This window comes from Salvelinus fontinalis, chromosome 29 (genome assembly GCF_029448725.1).
Source record: "Salvelinus fontinalis isolate EN_2023a chromosome 29, ASM2944872v1, whole genome shotgun sequence".
Lineage (NCBI taxonomy): Eukaryota > Metazoa > Chordata > Actinopteri > Salmoniformes > Salmonidae > Salvelinus > Salvelinus fontinalis.
Genome location: NC_074693.1, coordinates 20,329,016 through 20,356,213, shown reverse-complemented (window position 1 = coordinate 20,356,213; position 27,198 = coordinate 20,329,016). Strand labels below are relative to the sequence as shown.

Genomic DNA, 27,198 nt, shown 5'->3' with positions numbered 1-27,198 from the left:
GTAAAGTAAAGTATAGATACCAAAAAAAACTACTTAAGTAGTACTTTAAAGTATTTTTACTTAAGTACTTTACACCACTGCAAGTCGCAAGAATCTGTACACAATTCCTGGAAGAAAATGTCTCAGTTCTTCCATGGCCTGCATACTCACCAGACATGTCACCCATTGAGCATGTTTGGGATGCTCTGGATCAACTTGTACAACAGTGTGTTCCAGTTCCCGTCAATATCCAGCAACTTCGCACAGCCATTGAAGAGGAGTGGGACAACACTCCACAGACCACAATCAACAGCCTGATTAACTCTATGCCAAGGAGCTGTGGCGAGCCGCATGAGGCAAATGGTGGTCACACCCCTACTTTTTTTTTATGGTGTCTGTGACCAACCGATGCATATCAGTATTCCCAGTCATGTGAAATCAATAGATCCACATATGAACTGTAACTCAGTAAAGTCTTTGAAAACGTTGCGTTTCTATTTTTGTTCAATATAATTCAGTGCATATCTTTCTACGTTCCAACAGATACACATGGAATTAATCAAGATCAGAGGTTTTCATGCAACATGCCTTAAGCAAGATGAATATGATTTTATTTCTGTATCCTTGAGACCAAATTTGTTTATTGAAAATCATAAGAATAATGTAGTGGAAATTCAGACAGTTACAATAGCCTTGAACCTTGTGTCTACTGTCCCATCTAGTGGAGGTATTTGGTAATGCATCCATTTTCCTCCTATTTGAAAAAGCCTGTCATATCTAATTTTAGTAATCTAATCACACTGTATAGGAGAGCCTAGAAGCCTGGCACACAAGACTAATCATATCAGAACTTGGACAGAATGCCAACGGACAAAGAAATAACATTTGACCTTTCAACAGGGACTTTTATTTTATTTTTAAAATAATTCATACAAATGCATACAGTCACAAACATCTCTTTTTGGATATTGATTAACCAAAAATAATGATATTTATAATATATAGTATGTATACTGTATATTGCTAACCTACTACTTCACCAGAAGAGAGGCAATGTATGTCTGCTACTAATTGTGCAGCTGGGAGCTGCTTCTCTTCTCAGACACGTTACAATCAAGTCACACTGACACAGGCAAGCAGTACGTCAGGTATGCACAAGACAGGGGGGTCTTCTCTCCCAAAATGCACAGTTTTAACATTTATACAGAGGCTGAAGACTACAGAACAACATGCCCCTTAAACTGAAAGAACAAATGGAACTTAAAGTATTTTTGCTAATATAGACCAGAGGCAGGCGGGTAGAAAAACAAAGCACTATGTGGTGTAGAAGAAAAAGAACTAGGGAAACTCCATTTCCTGAGAACCTGTGCAAAAGCTGCCTCTTTTGGGGCTTGTTGGGAAACATATAAAACAAATATTCTATTGTCTTTTTAAAATCAGTTGGTTAGTTTTCAACCTTGTTTTTCTTTTAGACTGCACTACAAATAATTGTTTTCATATTTCTAAAAACTGTACACAAACAGTTACAATCATGTTATAATCAACTACTTCTGCTTTAACAAGAACCCATAGGACACAAAAACAGACATTCGCCCACGTTACTTGGACAAACTATAGTCTAAACAGTAGGATTGGCTTTAAAGGATATTTTTCTCTTTTCGAATCCACAATATTATTCGATTTTTTTTCTACACAAAAAAAAGTTTCAAAAAGACGACCGACTCCACTATGGTTGGACCAGATGAACTGTAATGGACCTCTGTGAGTCTGTCTGTTTCATGGCAGCTGTTTAGAACACATGATGCTTCAGTTCCATTCCTCTTTGGGGTGATGAAGACCAGGAGAGTTCTATGGTTGGACAGAGAGCTCTGTGGGGCGGGGCTACAACTGGTCGTTGGGGTGTTGATCTCTGTCCAACTCCGCTTTGCCTGGCTGGCCTGGCGAGGGGGCGCGAGGGGGGTGGGCGGTGCTGGACAGGCTATGTGCGATGGGCACGGCACTAGGAACGATCCCCTCTACAGGCGGAGGGAGCCCCCCAGAGGCCAAACTCACAACACCAGGAGGGTATCTGGGAGGGGAGGATGCCCAGAAAATGAGTCACCAGCATCCGCAAATAACATCCAACATCTTATTTTGGCCTGTAGCAAAATATGCATACAGTGCCTGTATCTACATGTTATTCTGTACCAACAGTGGATGTATCAGTGGGGCAAAAAAGTATTTAGTCAGCCACCAATTGTGCAAGTTCTCCCACTTAAAAAGATGAGAGAAGCCTGTAATTTTCATCATAGGTACACTTCAACTATGACAGACAAAATGACGAAAAAAAAATCCAGAAAATCACATTGTATGATTTTTAATGAATTTATTTGCAAATTATGGTGGAAAATAAGTATTTGGTCACCTACAAACAAGCAAGATTTCTGGCTCTCACAGATCTGTAACTTCTTCTTTAAGAGGCTCCTCTGTCCTCCACTCGTTACCTGTATTAATGGCACCTGTTTGAACTTGTTATCAGTATAAAATACACCTGTCCACAACCTCAAACAGTCACACTCCAAACTCCACTATGGCCAAGACCAAAGAGCTGTCAAACGACACCAGAAACAAAATTGTAGACCTGCACCAGGCTGGGAAGACTGAATCTGCAATAGGTAAGCAGCTTGGTTTGAAGAAATCAACTGTGGGAGCAATTATTAGGAAATGGAAGACATACAAGACCACTGATAATCTCCCTCGATCTGGGGCTCCACGCAAGATCTCACCCCGTGGGGTCAAAATGATCACAAGGCCACTCCGGGACCTTGAAATGCTTCTTACGAAGCCACTCCTTCGTTGCCCGGGCGGTGTGTTTGGGGTCATTGTCATGCTGAAAGACCCAGCCACGTTTCATCTTCAATGCCCTTGCTGATGGAAGGAGGTTTTCACTCAAAATCTCACAATACATGGCCCCATTCATTCTTTCCTTTACACGGAACGGTGAGCAAAAATCCCAGAACCACACGGGGGGACCTAGTGAAGGACCTGCAGAGAGCTGGGACCAAAGTAACAAAGCCTACCATCAGTAACACACTACGCCGCCAGGGACTCAAATCCTGCAGTGCCAGATGTGTCCCCCTGCTTAAGCCAGTACATGTCCAGGCCCGTCTGAAGTTTGCTAGAGAGAATTTGGATGATCCAGAAGAAGAAGATTGGGAGAATGTCATATGGTCAGATGAAATCAAAATATAACTTTTCGGTAAAAACTCAACTCGTCGTGTTTGGAGGACAAAGAATGCTGAGTTGCATCCAAAGAACACCATACCTACTGTGAAGCATGGGGGTGGAAACATCATGCTTTGGGGCTGTTTTTCTGCAAAGGGACCAGACCTAATGATCCGTGTAAAGGAAAGAATGAATGGGGCCATGTATCGTGAGATTTTGAGTGAAAACCTCCTTCCATCAGCAAGGGCATTGAAGATGAAACGTGGCTGGGTCTTTCAGCATGACAATGACCCCAAACACACCGCCCGGGCAACGAAGGAGTGGCTTCGTAAGAAGCATTTCAAGGTCCTGGAGTGGCCTAGCCAGTCTCCAGATCTCAACCCCATAGAAAATATTTGGAGGGAGTTGAGTCTGTGTTGCCCAGCAACAGCCCCAAAACATCACTGCTCTAGAGGAGATCTGCATGGAGGAATGGGCCAAAATACCAGCAACAGTGTGTGAAAACCTTGTGAAGACTTACAGAAAACGTTTGACCTCTGTCATTGCCAACAAAGGGTATATAACAAAGTATTGAGATAAACTTTTGTTATTGACCAAATACTTATTTTCCACCATAATTTGCAAATAAATTCATTAAAAATCCTACAATGTGATTTTCTGGATTTTTTTCCCTCATTTTGTCTGTCATAGTTGAAGTGTACCTATGATGAAAATTACAGGCCTCTCTCATCTTTTTAAGTGGGAGAACTTGCACAATTGGTGGCTGACTAAATACTTTTTTGCCCCACTGTATTACCTGTATGCCCCATTGACCTCAGGGTGACTGACAGCAGGGGTCATACTGGCCCAGTGACTAGTCTGGCTTAGGAACTCTTTATTCACACAGTTCTTCAGGCTGTCTGGAATACGACCTGGAAGCAGGAAACAGTCACAGATGAAGCACAATGTGCTTATTGGGGAGTTGTTATTATTAGAGAGGGGTGCCTGACACAAGAATCCACCCGAGAATACCCATGCTTAGTGTAATGGTGTTACCTGAAATGGCTCGGCGGATCTCCCTGGCTGCCTCCTCTCTCATCTCAATAGAAGCCTGTTCACTGTACCAGGCAGCGTGGGGAGTACAGATGAGGTTTGGAGCATCTTTCAGAGGGCCCTGGTTGAAACTGAGACAGAAGAAACATGGGAATGTATTGTTAACATCACTTAAACACAGTGTCATATAAATATCAGTAGAATGAAAACAGTAGAAGAATTTAAAGTTAGCTCACCTGAAGGGCTCTGTCTCGTGGACGTCCAGGGCCGCCCCTCGGATCCTCCCCTCTTTCAGGGCCTGTGCCAGGGCTTTCTCCTCCACCAGCCCCCCTCGGGCCGTGTTAACCAGGAACGCACCCTGGCGCATCTACAACACACCATATAAAATATGTAGACCGTGCAGGACACAACTGTAAAGGACATGCTACATTGGTCTTCTTAGTAGATTTAATAATCCCCCGGTGCAGTGATATGGACCCAGTAGGCTTCTGTGCGTGAGTGTCGATATATTTCTGTCTGTGTACGTACATGTGCGTGTCACGGCCCCCACCTGTTTGATGGTAAAGTCGTTGATGAGGTGGTGGTTGTGCTCGTTGAGGCTGCAGTGGAGGGTGACACAGTCGCTGTGGAAGAGCAGGTCCTGGAGGGTGTTGACGCGCTGCAGACCCAGGGCTCGCTCCACCCCGTCAGACAGGTACGGGTCGTAGAATATCACATTAAACCCAAAGGCTTTGGCTCTCAGTGCTACAGCCTGGCCAACACGACCTGAGGACAGACAAAAACAGACATTTGAGTAATAACCAGACAAGTAAATAGTTACAGCAAAGAGATACAATAAAGATGAATTCCTTACACATTCACTATGCCTGTTTTGTAACAAATCACAGCTCAAAATGGGATACAGAAAAGCCATCGAACTCTACTAAACAAGCCCATATTTAAACAACCATTTCCTATTCATTATACCGACAATGTTATCTTCAGCTAACAGCCAGTTGGGCAGTGAAATACAATGTACAGGTGCAGGATCTTAATTTGAGCCAGTTTACTACAGCAGGAAAATAATCACACAGCAACAAGAAATGTGAATTATTATGTGGATTATAATTAATGGAAATGTTTGTAGGGGTTGATACATTTTTCGTTAGGGAAAATCAAGTCTGAAATGTCAACGAGGAAAGCCTTTTTAAACCTCAAATACACTACAAGTTTTAAATGTCCTGCATTGGAGGAAAATTATCATGCAACAGGGTGATCAAATTAAGATCCTACATCTATAATATAACATTGTACAGTAATATCTCACACTAACCGAGGCCGATGATGCCAAGTGTCTCCCCACGGATCCGCGCCGCCCCAGACGCCACCTCCCTGATCTGCTCCACACTCTGGACCCGGGTGCCCTCTCGCAGCGCCTGGTGGAGCCACGTGGTCCGTCTGTACAGGTTAAGGATGTGACACAGTGTAGAGTCCGCTGTCTCCTCCACCGATGCTGCTGGCATGTTACACACTGCTATCCCTATTGGAGGACAGGACGAATGTAAACAGCTTCTCCTAATGTAAGGTGGGTATAGACCTACAGTACCAGTCAAAAGTTACAACACACCTACTCATTCAAGTGTTTTTCTTTATTTTTTACTAGTTTCTACACAGTAGAATAATAGTGAAGATATAAAAACTATGAAATAACACATATGGAATCATGTAGTAAACCAAAATGTTTTTAAACAAATCAAAATATATTTATTTTATGAAGGGATTATAAAGAGCCACCCTTTGCCTTGATGACAGCTTTGCATACTCTTGGCATTCTCTCAACCAGCAACACCTGGAATGCTTTTCCAACAGTCTTAAAAGGAGTTCCCACATATGTTGAGCACTTGGCTGATTTTCCTTCACTCTGCGGTCCAACTCCTCCCAAACCATCTCAATTGGGTTGAGGTCGGGTGATTGTGGAGGCCAGGTCATCTGATGCAGCACTCCATCACTCTCCTTTTTAGTCAAATAGCCCTTACACAGCCTTGAGGTGTGTTTTGGGTCTGATAGTGGGACTAAGAGCAAACCAGATGGGATGGCGTATCGCTGCAGAATGCTGTGGTAGCCATGCTGTTTAAGTGTGCCTTGAATTCATTCTAAACAAATCAGACAGTGTCACCAGCAAAGCACCATCACACCACCTCCTCCATGGTTCACGGTGGGAACCACACATGCAGAGATCATCCGTTCACCTACTCTGCGTCTCACAAAGACACGGGGGTTGGAACCAAAAATCTCAAATTTGGACTCATCAGACCAAAAGGACACATTTCCACTGGTTTAATGTCCATTGCTCTTGGTCCAAGCAAGTCTTCTTCTTATTGATGTCCTTTAGTAGTGGTTTCTTTTCAGTAATTCGACCACGAAGGCCTGATTCACGCAGTCTCCTCTGAGCAGTTAATGTTGAGATGTGTCTGTTACTTGAACTATGTGAAGCATTTATTTGGGCTGCAATTTATGAGGCTGGTGGCTAAGGAACTTATCCTCTGCAGCAGAGGTAACTCTGGGTCTTCCTGTCCTGTGGCGGTCCTCATGAGCCAGTTTCATCATAGCACTTGATGGTTTTTGCAACTGCACTTGAAGCAACTTTCAAAGTACTTGAAATTTTCCGGATTTACTGATCTTCATGTCGTTTCTCATTGCTTATTTGAGCTGTTCTTGCCATAATCTTCTGTATACCACCACTACCTTGCCACAACACAACTGATTGGCTCAAATGCATTAAGAAGGAAAGAAATTACACAAATGTACTTTTAACAAGGCACACCTGTTAACTGAAATCCATTCCAGGTGACTACCTCATGAAGCTGGTTGAGAGAATGCCAAGCATGTGCAAAGCTGTCATCAAGGCAACGGGTGTCTCAATCTTTTTTGGTTACTACATGATTTCATGTGTTATTTCATAGTTTTGATGTCTTCACTATTATTCTACAATGTAGAAACTAATAAAAATAAATAAAAACTATTGAATGAGTATGTGTCCAAACTTTTGACTGTTACTGTATCAAAAAAAAAACTTTTTTTATTATGTAGATCTAAGCAATTGCACTTTATTTAAATGGAATATCATAACATGCAGAAAATAATAGAAGATTTGACCTAGTGACCAGTTCACAGCCTGTAAGTCTTTAGGTGGACATCCGTATCAAGTTGAGAAAGAGCACAGCAGGATCTCACCTAAATCTCCAGCCGACTTGATATCGATGTTGTCAAAGCCGCTGCCTATGCGGACAATGATCCGCAGTGCCTTGAATTTGTCAAGGTCCTCCCTCATTAGTGTGATGGTGTGGTACACCAGAGCTCCTACAGCCTCGTTCAGTACCTGCCAACACAACGCTCTCAGGTTTAGTACATCAGAGCTCCTACAGCCTAGTTCAGTACCTGCCAACACAACGCTATGAGGTTTAGTACATCAGAGCTCCTACAGCCTAGTTCAGTACCTGCCAACACAACGCTATGAGGTTTAGTACATCAGAGCTCCTACAGCCTAGTTCAGTACCTGCCAACACAACGCTATGAGGTTTAGTACATCAGAGCTCCTACAGCCTAGTTCAGTACCTGCCAACACAACGCTCTCAGGTTTAGTACATCAGAGCTCCTACAGCCTAGTTCAGTACCTGCCAACACAACGCTATGAGGTTTAGTACATCAGAGCTCCTACAGCCTAGTTCAGTACCTGCCAACACAACGCTATGAGGTTTAGTACATCAGAGCTCCTACAGCCTCGTTCAGTACCTGCCAACACAACGCTCTCAGGTTTGTACATCAGAACTCCTACAGCCTCGTTCAGTACCTGCCAACACAACGCTCTCAGGTTTAGTACATCAGAGCTCCTACAGCCTCGTTCAGTACCTCCCAACACAACACTCTCAGGTTTAGTACATCAGAGCTCCTACAGCCTCGTTCAGTACCTGCCAACACAACGCTCTCAGGTTTGTACATCAGAACTCCTACAGCCTCGTTCAGTACCTGCCAACACAACGCTCTCAGGTTTAGTACATCAGAGCTCCTACAGCCTCATTCAGTACCTCCCAACACAACACTCTCAGGTTTAGTACATCAGAGCTCCTACAGCCTCGTTCAGTACCTGCCAACACAACGCTATGAGGTTTAGTACACCAGAGGACAGTTATACAGCACCCTTCAATAAGAGAAATATAACTAAACTAATGTGTCATCCGAATGCATAGTAATTAATTAACCATAGCGGTGTCGTTGTTCCATAGGCCCTGACAGGCCCTACTATTATTTGACCATGCTGGTCATTTATGAACATTTGAACATCTTGGCCATGTTCTGTTATAATCTCCACCCGGCACAGCCAGAAGAGGACTGGTCACCCCTCATAGCCAGGTTCCTCTCTAGGTTTCTTCCTAGGTTTTGGCCTTTCTAGGGAGTTTTTCCTAGCCACCGTGCTTCTACACCTGCATTGCTTGCTGTTTGGGGTTTTAGGCTGGGTTTCTATACAGCACTTTGATATATCAGCTGATGTAAGAAGAGCTATATAAATAAATTTGATTTGATTTGACATGGGCTCTCCATTGGGCTCTTGTAGTGTTAACCCATCTATTCTCACCACGTTTGACGTTTCATTTCATGATCAGCCCAACTGCAGCTAGTACCATACGCTCTGCCACTTCTCCCTGTATACGCTGTGTAAAGCCACCATGTAGCTCAATTAAACTGAAAGGGGATCTTTTAATTAGGCAAGGAGCTGGGTGGTTATGGGCCTGTGAAAGGGAATGAGGAGAGAATGTGGGTGCCATCTGTTTCTCCAGGGCCAGGGAGAGCTCAAAGATTCAGCCTGCCATACATTCAGAACCAGAGCAGGAGAAAACACACACTGGGAATCAGCACTACAGGAAGTATGGATGGCCAATTTTCCTCTGATGTTCAATTTTGCTTTGTTGCGCTGGGTGGGAGAAACACTGGATATAATCTAGTCTTATTATATTATATTATTTTTCACCTTTATTTAACTAGGCAAGTCAATTAAGAACAAATTCTTATTTACAAATGGCTGCCTACCAAAAAGCAACATAAATTAAAATAAAAAAGATATCAAAAAAGTCTATTGTACTGTTCTGTTAATTAGGGGGATTCAATTTATTTTAACTGAAAAATGTATACTTGTCAGGCTTATTTCTGTCATTGTAAATTAGTTGTTTGTGTCATTGTTTTTAGGACATTGTTGATTACGGTGTTTGAACAAACTTGTTTAACAGCACAGGGTCTTGCATATAATATGGTAAACAAATACTGTTTTTAGGCCAGGGAATCTTTTTTAAGTCGAATTAACTTGAAACTGGTAGCATGTAAATGAAGCTGAGCAGACAGATAACATGTAGAGCATGGCAGGACCTTCTCATGGATCTCCTGGGTGGACTGGGCATCACAGAAGGCCACAGTGGCCACGTCTTTCAGGATGGGCATCTCTATGGTGCAGTCACGCCCGTCCAGCAGGGCCACCAGGGGCCGGGGGTGCATGGGCCCATTCATAATTGGGGGCCGGATGCCTGTAGACAGAGAGGATGGGTAAACATACTATATTTGACATCATAGTCTACTGTTAAGGACCGCTCACAGACAGGAAGTCTGGAAAGAGGTATGTCTACAGTACGGGTTGTGATATGACATGGCAGTGTGGGCAAATTGCAGCTGTGTTTATGATCTTGCTTACTATTTTCCACCTAAAACCACCACAAATCCAGTTGGTATGTTAATGATTCCCATGCGAGTAAACAAAAATCCAAAAAGGGGTCTCTTACTTTATTTGGGTTTCAGAATTATTTGTGGTTTTTAATAAGTCAATATTGCATCCATGACTGGAAATCCATTTAAAATGTCATAGGTCATCTTCATGCATGTTTCTGAAAAGCAGCCGGGAGCAGACGCTAGCCTTTCATAGAAAATGAGTCACTAAATGAGAAACACCCCCTGATGGTGCAATTCCTCAAATTAGCCATTCAAATTACAGTGAGAGTGGTAACTAAACTTTAAATGACATTTAACCAACTGCCATGCTCGTATCAACTATAAAATGACTAAACCACTTCAGTGAGAAACCAATTTAAAGAGCAACTGTGTGGGTCAATTGCACTATGGTTCACGCACAGAATAATGCAACAGGAAATCCTCTGTGCATCAAATTGTTAGAATATGTCACATTTTCTACACTGATGCTACTCATTGTCCCAAATAATCTGTGTTTTAACTGTACATCCACTTGTTTTGGAAGATAACAGTAACAAGGGGATGTGGTATACTTTACTACACAATTCAGTCTTCTGGATTAACACTGGAATTAGTCCAAATATGAGCACCAGTTCTACATGGTATTCCACCTGCTCTAATAAGGGATTCATGTGAACACATCAACAGGGAGAAATAGTGAGAATGGAAAAAGATCCACATCATCACTTTACTGACACATTTACAGACTCCGTTCTAACTGGAAGAAGATATCTTTCATTCCAGTGGAGAATATGACCTTGTGAGAATCAGTAGGAACGACCCTTGGGTCCAATATTCTAAACAGTGTCTCTCGTGGCCTAAGGATTGTCCCTCTTCCGTCTGCTACAGTGAACAGTCATCTATGCTCATAGTCAAAGCTACTTCCTGAAAATAAGGTCAGCACCTCAGAAAGCCCCAGTTGTGTTCTACAAGGATATCAGAGCTGTCCTCTAACATGCACATGTGAAATGCTTCAAACATAGCTCTATTTTATTTATTAGACCATTTTTTTACAGTGAGCATGCCAGGAATCAGCCCATTCGGTTTCAATACAGCACAATAAAATCTATATTTGCATTCATATTAAAGGTAGCATTGTAACTGTAACCACCATAGGGAGAGGGAAAATAGTGCACCTGTGAGCAGCTCGAGCTGTGTGATTTATGATCAGAGCCAATCTGGCACAAACATGGCGTGACCGTCTCTACCCACTGTTGTTCCCACAGGAGATCTCCCTCCAAGATGAGCCAGGGGAGTGTAGACACACCCCTCTCCTTCAGCTCACTCCCTCATCAGCTACCAGTACACACACACACACCGATACACACGCAAGCGCACGTGTGCACACACACACACAGGCAAACAATCACACAAGCACTCTCTCACGTACACAGATCACTAAGCCCCGTCTGGTTGGTCTACAACACATTTTTCAGTCATGTTCTTCAAAGATGACAAAAATGCTATTAAAAAAAATGAACAAACAATGCATGTTTTATCACCACTATCATGACATTCCATGGCCATAATGATATGTGAGCTTTGTATTGTGGTAATTCGGCCAATTTGAGCACCCCAGGGGTGAATTGATGTGTCAATTTTAATGAGATAAGACACGATCCTTTGATCACAGAATCAAAGACTCCTACGAGCCCAGACATGAATAATCATACAAAGATCAATCATGAAGATCAGACAATACCCCCAATGTAGACAATATGCTGCTGTTGTGAATACAAGAAAACAAAATGTCCAAGTAACAGACACCAGTATGAAAACATGGAAGTATTCACAATAACAGCATCAGTACTAAGCACCTACAAAGCTGTTTTCTGTACTTCCTGAACCTGAAGTATTCCCCTAGTAGACTGTTCTAGAATCAAAGTTTCCTTCTCCCCTGAAAGAAAAATGAGGAAGCAAGTCAAGGCCGGAACTGGAAATACCGTTCCCCACTGCACAATGAACAGGAAATATGTGCTGTGTGTGTCCTTGCCTCACATTTTTAGAGGGAAATGGTACTGTCCTTCATACCACAGGAGGCAAATCGTTCCCTGGATCAACACAGAAAGGCTCTAACCCCCTCACACACACACATCTCCTCTGACCAGGTCCAAAACAGCTAAACAGAAACATATTCGGGAGTGGAAAGCAAGTTATTACAGTATTGTAAGTGGCTGAATGGGAGAGATGAAAGATAATGGAGAGAGAAAGAGAGAGAGAGAGAGAGGGGAGGAGGGAAGGAAGAGGGGGGGAGGGGAAGGTAGAATACTGTACAGCACACTGAACACACAGATCTGTGTCCACACCACACAACGCAAATCACAGTTAACATTTGGTCCCATGCACAAAAGGAAAGGTAAATGTTTACCTAAAGGCAAGCCTTTGTTCAGCAAATGCGAGCTTCCCATCTTTTTCCCCAAAAAAGGACATTCACTTCAGCAAGACATCATAAATCCACAGCATATGGCGGATACTTGAATGTTCTTCTTCCTTTTCCCCCTCAGTGACAAACATACATATGCTCCCCCTTTTTTTACTTCCCTTATGCTCCCTCACTCTCCCTTCCTTCCTCACTTTCTATTTCGACTATCGCTCTCTGTCACACGCGCGTGCACACAGAACGCAAGTGTCACTGCATTTATGGGAGTGGGAGATCGAGAGAGAGAGAGAAAGCAGCCGCGTGAGTGAGGTGGCTGAAAGAAAATGAGAAAAGAAATGGGGTGGAGCTAAGGCCACACGAAATGTATCTTTTGTTTTCCGAAAGAAGGCCAAATGTAAAGTGTTATGCAATAACAGAAGATAGGCTATAGCCAACAGAAGAAAAACAAACGCCCTCAAATAAAACGTGTAAATTAAAATGTGATACATGATAACTTTGCTGAGTTTCAATTTACAGTGTATGGTGTACATTTGCTGCATTTCAACACAAAGATGTGTAATAACATAATAATGACATGATTGACTTGTTTGTGTTTAAGATTTAAAACAATCATTATAAAACCTACACATCTTTAATTATCAATTGTGATTACATATTTGAAATAAGTTACCATATGGTTTCTTAGTAAATATGATTAAAACCATAGATATCTTGGCTCACTGTTAATGACTCTACTGTGTGTACAGTACATGATGTACCTAAGGTGTAATTCATGCTCCTGAGATGGTCAGTAACTACATGTGACAAACAAACACAAAAAACTCTTATTTAAATGACAGCTCCAGTGTGTCACCGGTGATTATCCAGAGCCACAAAAGTCTGAGTCTCTATGGTAAAATAATGAGGTAAATACTTTTGGATTTTTGGAAATACAACACAAGGTTAATTTGATAGCACATTCTATTATCAAACAAATACTGTGTCCCAAAGCTCTCTACGCTGGTTCACACCCTGGCCAGTGATAGTTCTTATGTTGCCATTTTTAAAGATCTATTCACCTGACCACTGCAAAGCAAGTATTTTTTTCTGCACAACTTCTTACAAGTGAATGCTGGAATGTAAACAGATCTCCACTTGTGCTTGAGTGGAAAAGACTTAAGTGGGAGACTTTTGTTTTGCGACTTCATTCCAGCAGATCTAGCACAGCATGTCCTCTAATATGTGTCCCATCCAGGCTACATCACTGTATCATAGGGCTAGATAACTCATATGAGCTGAATTAAAATATCCCAGAAATGTTTCATACGCACAAATAGCTTGTTTCTCTCAAAAGGTTGTGCACAAATTTGTTACATCCCTGTTAGTAAGCATTTCTCCTTTGCCAAGATAATCCATCCACCTGACAGGTGTGGCATATCAAGAAGCTGAATAAACAGGATGATCATTACACAGTTGCAACTTGTGCTGGGGACAATAAAAAAGCCACTCTAAAATGGGCAGTTGTGTCACACAACACAATGCCACACATGTCTCAAGTTTAGAGGGAGCATGCAATTGGCATCCTGGCTGCAGGAATGTCCACCAGAGCTGTTGCCAGATAATTGAATGTTAATTTCTCTACCATATTCCGCCTCCAACGTTGTTTTAGAGAATTTGGCAGTAGGTCCTATCGGCCTCACAAACGCAGAGCACATGTAACCATGCCAGCCCAGGACCTCCACCTCTGGCTTCTTCATTTGCAGGATCGTCTGATACCGGCCACCCTGATGAAACTGATGGGTTTGCTGATTACACTATAGGGTTTGCTGATTACACTATAGGTTTGCACAACCAGTCTCTGGGAAGCTCTTCTTCGTGCTCGCCGTAAGGTATCTGTGACCAACAGTGCAAACCTGTATTCCCAGTCATGTGAAAAATGTACTAATTTCCTCATATGAACTGTAACTCAGTAAAGTCTTTGTAATTGTTGCGTTTCTATTTTAGTTCAGTGTACGGGCATGTTGGCACATTGCATCTGCCAATTAAATAGCCCCAGATACAAATATTCCTTTGTGGATCATTTAGCAAAGTAAGATCTAAACACGAACAGAGCTGGGAGAGAATGGAACAACAACTGACTATAAACACAGAGTGTGATACAATCTGGAACCGCCACATAACACATGAAACAGTGACTCATTGAATACGGAACACAGAAAACACAAACACAAATATCTTGAACGACAATATGGCATCCACTGTTATATCACAGAACTGTACATGAAATAAGACATGCAGTAGAGGGGAGAGAAGAAGATGTGAAGGGTAAAGAGAGAAGGACAGAGGAAAGGAGGGGAGAGGAAGATGCCCCAGAGAAAGATTACACTGTCTGAACCAATGGTCTGAGCACAGACTGCAGCCATCTCCCCAGCACTCACTGCAGCGTAGCTAATGGTTCTGCACCTTCACATCGGATTCCACCAACAACCAGAGAGATGCACAGGCCAACCAAAGCACTGGCCACATTTAGTTTGATAACTGACAGCAAGTCTAATGTCGTCTTTTAAGTTGCAACGGACCTATGTGAATGGTATACTGTAAATAGCAGATGCTGGTTATATTTGTGGAACTAGCCAAATGAATAATTGGATTGGTTATGCTTTTCTGAGAGAGAGAGAGAGAGAGAGAGAGAGTCAATAAAGCCCTTTGAATTGAATTGGGGGGGGGGGGGGGGGTCCAACAGACCTATCTTTTCAATTAGGAGAATTTAAAAGGTGTGTGGAAAATCAGAAACCTGTGGTGTAGGACTCAGTGTTGATTGCTTCAAAATTCTTTGCTCCTTGTTCTTGAAAAAGCACAGGCGTATCAGTGTAAAATGCACTACTGACTCCTAGTAATAACACCGAAAAATCTCCCACACACACACACACATTATCTCTCAGTAAAGAGGGCTGGGAATGGCATCACAATACAGTTCAAAGTATTAGACCACTGATAAACACACAAAAACACCATACTACAGTATCTACAACTTCTTATCTCCATACTTCCCCCCTATGCCCCTCCCCTCTCAGTGCCACTCAGCATACTCCCCCTCGCTGAGTGAACACAACGCTGCCCTGTATCCTGACCTAGTGACCTGGACAACCACACACGGCACAAAGGAACCACAACATGGGGGTGGACGATCACAAACCTTGCATCACCCTCTTCTGTGTCTCAAATCCAGACTGTGCTTGTGCTTGCTAAAACATGCGGCAGAGCATTGGCCAATCATAGGAGCTATGTGACAGCCAATCAAGGTTGGCTGCCTCTGGATAGTAGCCAATCACAATATGGATCATTACTCAACTAGACAGGCTTGGGGGAGGGCTCCTACAGGAAAATAAATCTGAGCATGCAGTGGAGAGAGGGGGAGGGGGAAAGAGAAAAGGGAGAGGGTGTAAGAGTCAGTAATGGCTGAGTGAAATATTTTTCAAATGGCACGTTGGATCAGACAATAGAACCTTTTGCCGAAAGGAATTCTTCATGATGTTTTATGCACATTCAAAACATAGATCATATACATAAGGAGGTGGTCTACTGTTAATTCTTATATCTTTAGACATTGACAGTGCACTGCTTAAAGTAATGTGTATCTTTATAGATTTGCCATTGAAACCAATTACATATACTTACATGTTCAGGTAGATTTGGTCTTCTTTTTAGCTCTGGAAAATAAATGATTTCTGATCATCAGCATCTGTTGCCATTGTCATGTGATTGTATCACTGAGAAAGAATGGCATAGTGCAAACAAACTGAGTCTGAGTGGATTGTGATCATCATTGATAATAGGTTCTGAGAAGGACAGCTTGGAAAAATTGTCCAAAACTCCAGCCACCCAAGCCATAGACTGTTTTCTCTGCTCCCGCATGGCAAGCGGTACCAGTGCACTAAGTCTGCAACCAACAAGACCCTGTACAGCTTCTACCCCCAAGCCATAAGACTCCTAAATAGCTAATCAAATGGCCACTCTGGACTACCTGCATTGACCCTTTTTTACACTAACTTTCATGCACATACACTACACTGGACTCTACCCACACATACTTACAGTGCATTCAGAAAGTATTCAGACCCCTTGACTTTTTCCACATTATGTTATGTTACAGTCTTATTCTAAAATTGGTTATGTTGTTTTTTCCCTTTCATCAATCTGCACACAAGACCCCATAATGACAAAGAAAAAACTGTTTTTGTTTTCTTTGCAAATGTATATTTTTTTTAAAGAACTGAAATATTGTATTTACATACATTTTCAGACCCTTTACTCAGTACTTTGTTGAAGCACCTTCGGCAGCGATTACAGCCTCGAGTCTTCTTGGGTATGACGCTACAAGCTTGGCACACCTGTATTCGGGGAGTTTCTCCCATTCTTCTCTGCAGATCCTCTAAGCTCTGTCAGGTTGGATGGGGAGTGGCGCTGCACAGCTATTTTCAGGTCTCTCCAGAGATGTTCGATCGGGTTCAAGTCCAGGCTCTGTCTGGGCCACTCAAGGACATTCAGACACTTGTCCCAAAGCCACTTCTGCGTTGTCTTGGCTGTGTGCTTAGGGTCGTTGTCCTGTTGGAAGGTGAACCTTCACCCCAGTCTGAGGTCCTGAGCGCACTGGAGCAGGTTTTCATCAAGGATCTTGCTCTACTTTGATCCATTCATCTTTCCCTCAACCCTGACTAGTCTCCCAGTTCCTGCTACTGAAAAACATTCCCACAGCATGATGCTGCCACTACCATGCTTCACCTTAGGGATGGTGCCAGGTTTCCTCCAGACATGACGCTTGGCATTCAGGCCAAAGAGTTCAGTCTTGGTTTCATCAAACCAGAGAATCTTGTTTCTCATGGTCTGAAAGTCCTTTAGGTGCCTTTTGGCAAACTCCAAGCGAGCCTTTTACTGAGGAGTGGCTTTCATCTGGCCACTCTACCATAAAGGCCTGATTGGTGGAGTGCTGCAGAGATGGTTGTCCTTCTGGAAGGTTCTCCCATCTCCACAGAGGAACTCTGGAGCTCTGTCAGAGTGACCATTGGGTTCTTGGTCACCTCCCTGACCAAGGCCTTTCTCCCCTATTTGCTCGGTTTGGCTGTGCGGCCAGCTCTAGGAAGAGTCTTGGTGGTTCCAAACTTAATCTGTTTTGTACCCTTCCCCAGATCTGTGGCTCCACACAATCCTGTCTCTGTGCTTTACGGACAATTTATTCAACATCATGGCTTGTTTTTTTCTCTGACATGGACTGTCAACTGTGGGACCTTATATAGACTGGTGTGAGACTTTCCAAATCATGTCCAATCAATTGAATTTACCACAGATGGACTACAATCAAGTTGTAGAAACATCTCAAGGATGATCAATGGAAACAGGATGCACTTGAGCTTAATTTTGAGTCTCATAGCAAAGGGTCTGAATACTTATGTAAATAAGGTATTTCTGTTTTTTATTTTTAACTCTGCATTGTTGGAAAAGGACCTGTAAGTAAGCATTTCACTGTTAGTTTACACCTGTTGTTTACAAAGCATTTCACTGTTAGACAAATAACATTTGAGCTTCAGTTCATGACTTACAGATCATGTAAAGCCCATTATTCAATAAAAATATATGACTTCACTTACTTAATAAATCTTGAGCAACTTTAAAGGCATTTTGAAATGACCATTTAACATCAAGATATCTTAGATTGTACCTACTAGGCTTGTGTTTTGTCAACAGTGTCATTCATGTAAGCCACCAACAGATATCTCTCTCACCTCTCGCTGACCTCGCAGTTGTTCTTAAAACCCCTGCCGCATGTACAACCACGTATTCGAAAATAAGTTTAAAAATGAAGCTTGCTTGGGCCCAATTTCATTAAACAGACTTTTTGGGGATAGTATCACCCTCTATCAGACATTTTTCTCCACACTATCCCCCCCCAAAATAGTATTACTGACGACACCAGCACACTAGATGGCTATAGTGAGCATACGTATTTTTTGCACTGCAAGTAAAATCCTAGAAATGCACAAATGAAGATGGCGGTGCAAGAGACAGCTGCCCAACTATCCATGGCGCTGAAGGTTCAAGAGTATCCCACTTTGAAGGTTTGAAATGGCTTATTTGAGTGAAAATCAAGACTAACCGATCGTGATGCAGGCATGAGCTTCAGATTTGTCAAACTATGCGCTAATTCCGATCATTTGGCTGGCCATTAGCTATCAAGCTAACTAACGTTAACGACGTCAGGCAGGGGCAAGTTGGTTCAAAAACAACGGGGCAAATGTTAGATTGAGGTTATGAAAATACTTGGTCAGATACAACATCCCAATCCAGTAGTTGATTGTCAATTATCGAGAAGATTGGTGGTTATTCGCAAACGTGGTTAGCAAAAGATATACACATTTGCCACGTATCTTATGCTAACTTGCTAGCCAGCTGATACCTGTCGTGTCGGCTAGCTAGCTTTAGCTGGTTCTCTGTCCATATTCCGTGGCGTGTGAAGTCAGCAATTCATCACACTGCACGTGATAACGTTAACATGACTTGGAATTGGATTGCCAGCTCGTGTGTGAATACGTTTCCTCTGTCACTGACGCAGATTTCAAAGCTAACAAATTTCTAGCTTAGATCAATCTAACTAGTTATTCACGTTTGTTTCCAAATTCACCATAGCTAGCTGTTAGCTAGTGTTGTGTCCCTATGAAATCAACATGCCATGACAAGGATGGTTCCTCACCAGCTGTGTGAAGTACAGCGTCACCAAAAATATTCAGATGTCGCTAGCATGCAAGCTAACTATTTTAGTCGCAAATCCAAAGCGACATGAATGCTAGTCAGTTGATCGTTTAGAACTGTATAATTATGGTATTTATGGTCAGTGGACTAGTTAGTAACTATTGCTAGTTGTTTTTTAAAGCTAGCTAACAAGCGCAGTGTCCTCAAATTACTACCTCGACAATATGGCTGAGAAGATCGAATTTGCAGCCATATCACACTGCGACACTTATTGTTATGTGGCTGCTGCTAGACGGCTGTGTGTTTGCTTTCTTAGTCGCCATTTTACCTGAATACTCGTTTAATTAAATTGGGATTGTAAGAGTACTTGTACGCCATTTGAATGGTTGTTACGTTAATTCGCATAATAGGACTGTGATGATTGATATCAGAGTTGAGGCCTTAGTAGCTTTGGGACACACTGTCGGGAGTCTGTGTATTGGTTGGACCCCCTGAGTTGTGAATCATTCTAGTGGGTGGCAACGGAAAATAACCCTACCACAATATATCCTGCTTAACCAAAGAAACATTTACTTTCAACAAAAGCATTTGTATAATCTCTAGGAACTATACTTACCAGATGTAATTTGACTCGTGCTATGAAATAAATGTCTGAATCCAACTTTTGTCCGACCCACGCCAGATTTAGCTGTAGGAAGTCTCGCGTGAAGTGCGTGGTCTAATTGCAGCCTTCTAACTCAACGGGAATACGGTGCTGTAAGGACAAAAGTTGGATTCAGACTTTTATTTAATAGCGAGGGACATATTCCACTTTACATCTGATAAATAGAGTTCCTAGAGATTATAGAAATGCTTTTGTTGAAAGGAAATGCTTATTTGGTGAAGCCGGCTATATTGTGGTAGGGTTATTTTCCATTGCCAGCCACCAGAACAATGCACAACTCAGGGAGTCCAACCAATATAGACTCCAGATGTCCCAAAACTAAGGCCTTAGGTGGTTGGTTGGAATCTGTTATACACCTTCCTAATATTGCATATCAGAACACCCTCAATTTGTCGACGCATGGACTCTACAAGGTGTCAAGTGTTCCACAGGGATGCTGGTCCATGTTGACTTGGCTGGATGTCCTTTGGGTGGTGGACCATTCTTGATAAACACAGGAAACAGTTGAGTGGATTTAACAAGTGACATCAATAAGGGATCATACACCACATGACCAGAAGTATGTGGACACCTGCTTGTCGAACATCATTCCAAAACAACCATGGGCATTAATATGGAATTGGTCCCCCCTTTTAGGCTATAACAGCCTCCACTCTTCTGGGAAGGCGTTCCACTAGATGTTGGAACATTGCTGTGGGGATTTGCTTCCATTCAGCTACAAAGCATTAGTGAGATCGGGCACTGATGTTTTGCGATTAGGCCTGGCTCGCTGTCGGCGTACCAATTCATCCCAAAGGTATTCGATGGGGTTGAGGTCAAGGGTCTGTGCAGGCCAGTCAAGTTCTTCCTCACCGATCTTGACAAACCATTTCTGTATGGACCTCGCTTTGTGCACAGGGGCATTGTCATGCTGAAACAGGAAAGGACTTTCCCCAAACTGTTGCCACAAAGTTGGAATTACAGAATCGTCTAGATTGTCATTGTATGCTGTAGTGTTAAGATTTCCCTTCACTGAAACTAAGGGGCCTATCCCGAACCATGAAAAACAGCCCCAGACCTTTACAGTTGGCACTATTTGGGCTGTGGTGGTCACACAATTTCATCCGCCGGTGATTGTCAAGCAAATAACTGTCGGTCTCACGGAAATTGACCGTTAATTAACATAAACACATTTAGCATCTCCTGGCTTCCACACATAGCCTACAAGCCATTTTTAAAAGTCTTAATAAATTCATGTAATATAGCCTACCCCTTCACAATAAATCCATTATTTATTTTAGACAGGTCTAAAGACGCATGATATGAAGAAAATGTCTATTTCAGAAGAAACAGATAGCATACTCTGCGGCCCGGATTGCTGCGTTGTGCCCTTCTCCCTGAGTGTTTCAGTCATCTGATCAGGTCTTTCTCACAGGCTGCAAGTGAAGACAGAAACATCAGGGGCGCAACTGCGCGCGTCCTTATCCAATTCCGAGGTGCATATTGAAGATATTGGAAGAACTGACCACATTTACTTTATCAGCCAACAAGATGAGTAGGCCTAACAAACAGCAAAAGCACTAGCCTATGTCAATCTACTATCCCCCATAGTACTAAAGTCGACCTATTCTGTGCAAGAAATAAATATTCCAAACATAGTCTGGGGCAGTTGTGGGATGCGATAGATCCCAAATGAATACAACCACTAGCATCAAAAAAAACTTTTTGATGCAATGTGGCTAACGCAACAGATCAGAACGTTTAGCTTAAAATGTTGATAAACTATTAGGATAGTTCTTCATGTGGTAGTAGGCTATAAGCGCGAATATTCCATTAGCGGAAAACACCATTATCAAAAGTGACCGCAAATACAATTATGCATGTAATGCTTTTATTATAAAGGTGCATTTTTAATGGTGAAAATTATATTCCCCAAATGTGAAACTCACATGCTGCTTATATATGCCAGTTAGACTCTACACCCCTTGTAAAGCAGGTTAATGTGCTTAATTTTAAGAAGTTATTTGGCCACTTTAGTTGTGATACAAACCTTATTAAAACATAGGCCTGTGGGCTAGGCTACATGAGGTGTGCGATTATGATTTGAACAAGTTGCAAAAAAAGGCATTTTTCCTTATGCTGGGCGTCATTCACAAGTGATAATATATAATTCGCAAGTGATAGGCTAATATTGTCACCCATTAGACTATTCTTGATTTAATCTTGTCTTTACATATACTAAATAATATATGTGTGAAATTTATGATTTAGAATAAACCATTATTATTTACCTGTATCGAAACGGGCAGCAGGAAAAAAATACTTGTCATCTATGCACTTAAATAGAGAATGGAGGATGCTTTTCCCCGTGGTTTATTTCATGCCAGCCAGGTAGGCTATACTCCTGTTGTAAATATAAGCAATGTTCTTAATAGTAGGAAAGTTGAGACATAATATACTAGACCTAGCCTATAGAAAGCTGATGGGAACCTCTTTTTATTAGCGGCCATCACTGTTTTCTCCCGCAATTGCATAGCCTATAGAAATGTTGCGCAAAAGTGTTTTGATTCGATTTTCGAATACATTTGCATTGATGACGGGGTGATTAGAGGGACAATAGAGTACTGAGTACCAGGCCGTTAGCAAGTTTGGTAGGCTACTAATGACCAGCAGCATCAGAGCTTGGAGAAGCCTAATTACCGTGACTAATTGGTCATGTGGAATTTGACTGCCATTATGAATCGTGACCGCCAGTGTGGCTGTAATACGGTCAACGCAACAGCCCTAGGCACTATGCATTGGGGCAGGTAGCTTTCTCCTGGCATCCGCAAAACTCAGAATTGTATGTCGGACAGCCAAGTGGTGAAGTGTTAAATATTACTCCACGAGATCACGTTTCAAAAGCTCCAGAGTCCAATGACGGCAAGCTTTACACCACTCCAGCTGATTCTTGGCATTGTGCATGGTGATCTTAGGCTTGTGTGCGGCTGCTCGGCCATGGAAACCCATTTATAACAGCACTTACAGTTGACCGAGGCAGCTCTAGCAGGGCAGAAATTTGACGAACTGACTTGTTTGAAAGGTGGTATCGTATGACTCTGCCACGTTGAATGTATGCCTGAAGATTGCATGGCTGTGTGCTTGACTTTATACACCTGTCAGCAACGGGTGTGGCTTAGATAGCCGAATCCACTAATTTGAAGGGATGTACACATACTTCTGTGTGTATATATATATATATATAGTGTAGTGTAGTTTTCATCTGGTCGTGTCTGTCAAGGAAAAAGCACATGTTCATTAGGTTTTGTACACTCAACTAGAGGTTATGGATCAAATATTTGGAAACTTCAGCCAAATAATGAACCCTAAATGGTCAAAATGGATGACTGAAACCACCTCATGTAGCTTTTGCATTGATCATATGTACAGGTACCATATGAAACTCTGAACAAGCGCTTCAGAGCTGCACAGAAGAACATTGACCGGGAGACGAGTCACGTAACCATGGTGGTGGCAGAGCTGGAGAAGACCCTCAGCAGTTTCCCAGTGGTGGATTCTGTGGTGTCCCTTCTGGATGGGGTGGTGGAGAAGCTCAGTGCCCTGAAGAGGAAGGTAGTTGCCCTCTGAACAGTTAGCATTGAAATGTTGCTGTGCAGATTTGTATATTTATTTACAGTATTCCTCGATCAACCCCAGATAGTTTAGCTACCAATATTTCAGCCAACTTCACGTTTGCAAATTTCTTAAGTACTTGTTAAATCTTGTACATGTTTATTGAGTGATTTCAAAACAATGATTTACCAACATAAGTTAATCAAAGCAGTAAAATGAAGAGGATCCAGCAGAGCAGAGCTCAAGTACTACATGCAGTAAGTATAGAACATGTCAATATTGGATAGGCTGCTGAGTCCATCCAGGCGGAGGATGAGAGTGCTAAGCTGTGTAAGCGGAGGATTGAACACCTGAAGGAACACAGCAGCGACCAGCCAGTGGGCGTCAATGTCTGGAAGAAGAAACGAATGGACCGCATGATGGTAGAACACTTGCTGCGGTGTGGCTATTACAACACAGCGGTCAAACTGGCACGGCAAAGTGGCATTGAGGTGCGTCCCACTTCTCATCGTCAATATGCATACAAGATTACGTGTATACTATTTATAGTTTCTTATCCTTTACAGTAAAATACTTTGGTAGTATCTCCAATGGCTGCTAGTATTGTAATTGTTTAGAGAACTATATTTTCTGTGCTGTCTCTATTTCACATGACCCCTCTTTCTCCCTGTCCTTCAGGACCTGGTCAACATTGAGATGTTCCTCACAGCCAAAGAGGTGGAGGAGTCGCTAGAGCGACAGGAAACCGCCACCTGTTTGGCCTGGTGTCATGACAACAAATCACGCCTCCGCAAGATGAAGGTAAGGCAGGAGATTATGCCATGTCTGTTAGTAGATCATGATGTCTCGTACATTATATGTACATATTAACTCATTGATGCTTCTCCTTCCAGAGCTGTTTGGAGTTTAGTCTGCGAATCCAGGAGTTTATCGAGCTCATCCGACAGAACAAGCGCATGGACGCCGTCAGGTAGGAAACCGTTTCTGCTGACATTGCACATCCTGTAATAAAATATTCAGGTTAACATTGAGACATATTTAAAGTTCAAATGAGAACAATCATGATCCATGTTTTTCACAGACATGCGCGGAAGCACTTCAGCCAAGCAGAGGGGGGTCAGCTGGACGAGGTGCGGCAGGTGATGGGTATGCTGGCGTTCCCCTCAGACACCCATATCTCCCCTTATAAGGTAATACCATAGTAATGCCCTAGCCTGTAGTGTGCATATTCCTTTGTGTATGTCAAATACTGTAGGCCTGTGATCAGGTCTGATCATCTCTTTGTCCGTCAACCCTCACAGGATCTCCTGGACCCTGCCCGCTGGAAAATGCTGATCCAACAGTTCAGATACGACAACTACAGATTACATCAGCTGGGCAACAACTCTGTGTTTACCATCACACTCCAGGCTGGCCTGTCTGCTATCAAAACTCCGTATCTTTTCTGGTCACCGCTCTGTGCTCCTTAGTTTAGCTGTTTCAACCAGTAACATGTGGTGCTCTGTCATCTGCTTGTTTTGGTGATGCACATTGTCTCCTTTTGGTTGTGATGGCCAGGTCTCTATAATTACTTATCTAAAACTGCACATCAAATTCAAGGTCTTCAAAATATTTGGCTCAATGTGTTCTGCCAAAGACCTCCAGCTGTTAAGTACTGGAATGTAAAGTGAAAGATACAGTTTTAGCCCTTAATCTTTCTGCTCGCAGTCAGTGTTATAAGGAGGATGGCACCTCTAAAAACCCTGACTGCCCCGTGTGCAGCAAGTCCCTGAACAAACTGGCCCAGCCCCTACCCATGGCACACTGTGCCAACTCCCGTCTGGTGTGCAAAATCTCTGGGGAGGTGATGAATGAGAACAACCCACCCATGATGCTGCCCAACGGCTATGTTTACGGATACAACGTGAGTCTCTACATCCCACACATTTCATCTTTGCAATGGAGTAATTGTTATTATTCATGTTAATCATTTCTCCTTCCTCTAGTCTCTTCTATCCATTCGTCAAGATGACAAGGTGATCTGCCCCAGAACCAAAGAAGTCTTCAGCTTCTCCCAAGCTGAGAAGGTGTACATCATGTGATGTGATGGATACACCTTGACTATGACCAGCGGGTCCAGTCTGAGTGCAGTGGATCCCCCAGCAGAACCTCTAGCCCCTGCCCCAATGGCAATGCTCCACCATGTGACTGAGCCGAAATCACCCCACAGCCCACCTACCGACCTCTCGTCCTCGACCTGCCAAAACTGCCTCTCACTATGGAGAATATTCCCAAATCACCTTGGGCAGATTTGTGAAATTAGACTGACTAACAGACTTTTGTTTTTAAAGTGTTGATGTTTTGACTTTTATTTTAACCTAGAGTCCAATCGGTAGTGTGGCACGTTAAAACTCTGTATTGCTCCAATATCATAACAGGAGCTTCTGCCCTTTACCTTAGTTAAACCAGACTTACTTCAGATTTACAGGCTGACCACATTGGTGTTTGTGACATAATGGCACTAATTTCATGATGCGCACAAGTTACATCATTTCTATGTAGCCATGTTGGGGGGGGGGGGGGGGGGAATAAATAGAAATACTTTGAAATTGGTCATCTTGTGTTTGTCCCCCTGTGAAATCTGTGATTGCAGATCTGGGACGATACACTCGATCTTGTAAATACTAGAGAATTGATCATTTGTGTACAGATTCAGGTCTCAAAATGTTAATGAGAAACATTTTAAGAACTCCATAGACCTTCCACTGATCAGGTGTGAACAAGCACACTGTTGTTGCTTGAGGTACTTCATGGCAACCTTGTACACTGACCTACAGTATACTCTGTACACTTTTGAGGAGCATAGTGGATTTTTCTTGCAAGGGAACATGCCAGGTCTTCTCACCACCTGAAGAAGACTTGACAAGTGGTCCAGCATAGAGCTTACAAAATACTTATCTTTTCCAGTGTTTTGTAATAACCAGTGGTCTTCCTAGTTTGTGTGTGTGAAGATTGGAGATGCATAATTGTTTCCTCACCCACAAATGGATGGGTTAATTCATCACTTTTTATATTGATTTAGTTATACAACTCTGATATAGTCAATCCAAAATACTCAATTATTCTATCTTTAGTTTCCTATTTTTCAGTGATTAACATTGTGCATTGTAATTAAAGAGGATAATTATTATATTTTTTGCTCTTCATTTTTTATGATCTAGTGCTGATTTTTAAGACATTTTGTATGACTAACACAAATTGCTGCAGATTTCACAAGGGGCTACAGTTGGTCCAAATTGTTCCTTGAGATTACAAAGGGTAATCTTACCATATGTTTCAGTACCTACCATCAATCCCACCTTTTTTTTCATCTTGGCTGGTTGCTTCTGAACTGTTTAGTATTGTTATTGTGGAGAGACCATTTAGAAACTGAGCATGCATGTTTATATTGGTAGGATAGATTGATTGTTCAAAAACGATTGCTGATAAAAGAACTCAAATTGGTTCCTGTCTTTCTTTCTCTCCACCCAACACATCTCCATAAACATTGGTGTGCTACTTTATCAGACTGAATATGATAGTGAGTGATGAATAGTGGTTTGATCCATGGCATATATGTAGTCTGAGAATGGAACACTGACATTGATTGTCCTAATAGTATTAATATTCCTACTATTAAAGAATGGTCATTTATGACAATTGGGTTGACAGTTTATGTTTAACGAACCACATGGAAACTTAGATGTCAACGGGTTGAACCATTGACAGTAATAGACTAAGGATTGAAGATGAACATGTTTATTTGCCAAAACGTTCTCGAACGTTGCAGATAGTAATGCCATAATTAGAGCCTACAGGATTTCTTGTATAGAGGCAT

At 42.3% G+C, this 27,198-nt stretch overlaps 2 protein-coding genes across 4 annotated transcripts; one reads left to right on the top strand and one right to left on the bottom strand.

The window, feature by feature from the left end:
* Positions 1–858: 858 nt before the first annotated feature.
* LOC129827592 (C-terminal-binding protein 1) lies at positions 859–19,849 on the bottom strand. Of its 3 annotated transcripts, XM_055888576.1 has the most exons (10): positions 19,704–19,849; positions 16,022–16,053; positions 9,613–9,767; positions 7,429–7,573; positions 5,528–5,734; positions 4,766–4,980; positions 4,452–4,582; positions 4,219–4,346; positions 3,980–4,094; positions 859–2,047 (listed from the first exon to the last, which is right to left on the bottom strand). In XM_055888576.1, exons 3-10 carry the CDS (start codon positions 9,748–9,750, stop codon positions 1,861–1,863), a joined length of 1,266 nt encoding a protein of 421 aa, XP_055744551.1. In that variant the 5' UTR covers positions 9,751–9,767; positions 16,022–16,053; positions 19,704–19,849; the 3' UTR covers positions 859–1,860. The 3 variants fall into 3 exon arrangements, with proteins under 3 accessions (XP_055744551.1, XP_055744550.1, XP_055744548.1); XM_055888575.1 differs by lacking the exons at positions 16,022–16,053; positions 19,704–19,849 and adding an exon at positions 15,540–15,641; XM_055888573.1 differs by lacking the exons at positions 16,022–16,053; positions 19,704–19,849 and adding an exon at positions 12,353–12,700.
* On the top strand, positions 18,349–26,825 carry LOC129827594 (E3 ubiquitin-protein transferase MAEA). The gene is made up of 9 exons (XM_055888577.1): positions 18,349–18,456; positions 23,160–23,342; positions 23,630–23,833; positions 24,021–24,143; positions 24,236–24,312; positions 24,424–24,532; positions 24,644–24,777; positions 25,050–25,245; positions 25,328–26,825. Exons 1-9 carry the CDS (start codon positions 18,382–18,384, stop codon positions 25,421–25,423), a joined length of 1,197 nt encoding a protein of 398 aa, XP_055744552.1. The 5' UTR covers positions 18,349–18,381; the 3' UTR covers positions 25,424–26,825.
* Positions 26,826–27,198: the final 373 nt, after the last annotated feature.

Coding starts and splice junctions, on each gene's coding strand:
- LOC129827594 (XM_055888577.1), top strand. CDS start 18,382: ATGAAGATGGCGGTGCAAGAGACAGCTGCCCAACTATCCATGGCGCTG. Junction 23,343..23,629: donor TCAGTGCCCTGAAGAGGAAG/GTAGTTGCCCTC, acceptor AATATTGGATAG/GCTGCTGAGTCCATCCAGGC. Junction 24,144..24,235: donor CACGCCTCCGCAAGATGAAG/GTAAGGCAGGAG, acceptor TTCTCCTTCCAG/AGCTGTTTGGAGTTTAGTCT.
- LOC129827592 (XM_055888573.1), bottom strand. CDS start 12,392: ATGGGAAGCTCGCATTTGCTGAACAAAGGCTTGCCTTTAG. Junction 7,574..9,612: donor CCCAGGAGATCCATGAGAAG/GTCCTGCCATGC, acceptor TTGTGTTGGCAG/GTACTGAACGAGGCTGTAGG. Junction 5,735..7,428: donor CAAGTCGGCTGGAGATTTAG/GTGAGATCCTGC, acceptor GTCCTCCAATAG/GGATAGCAGTGTGTAACATG.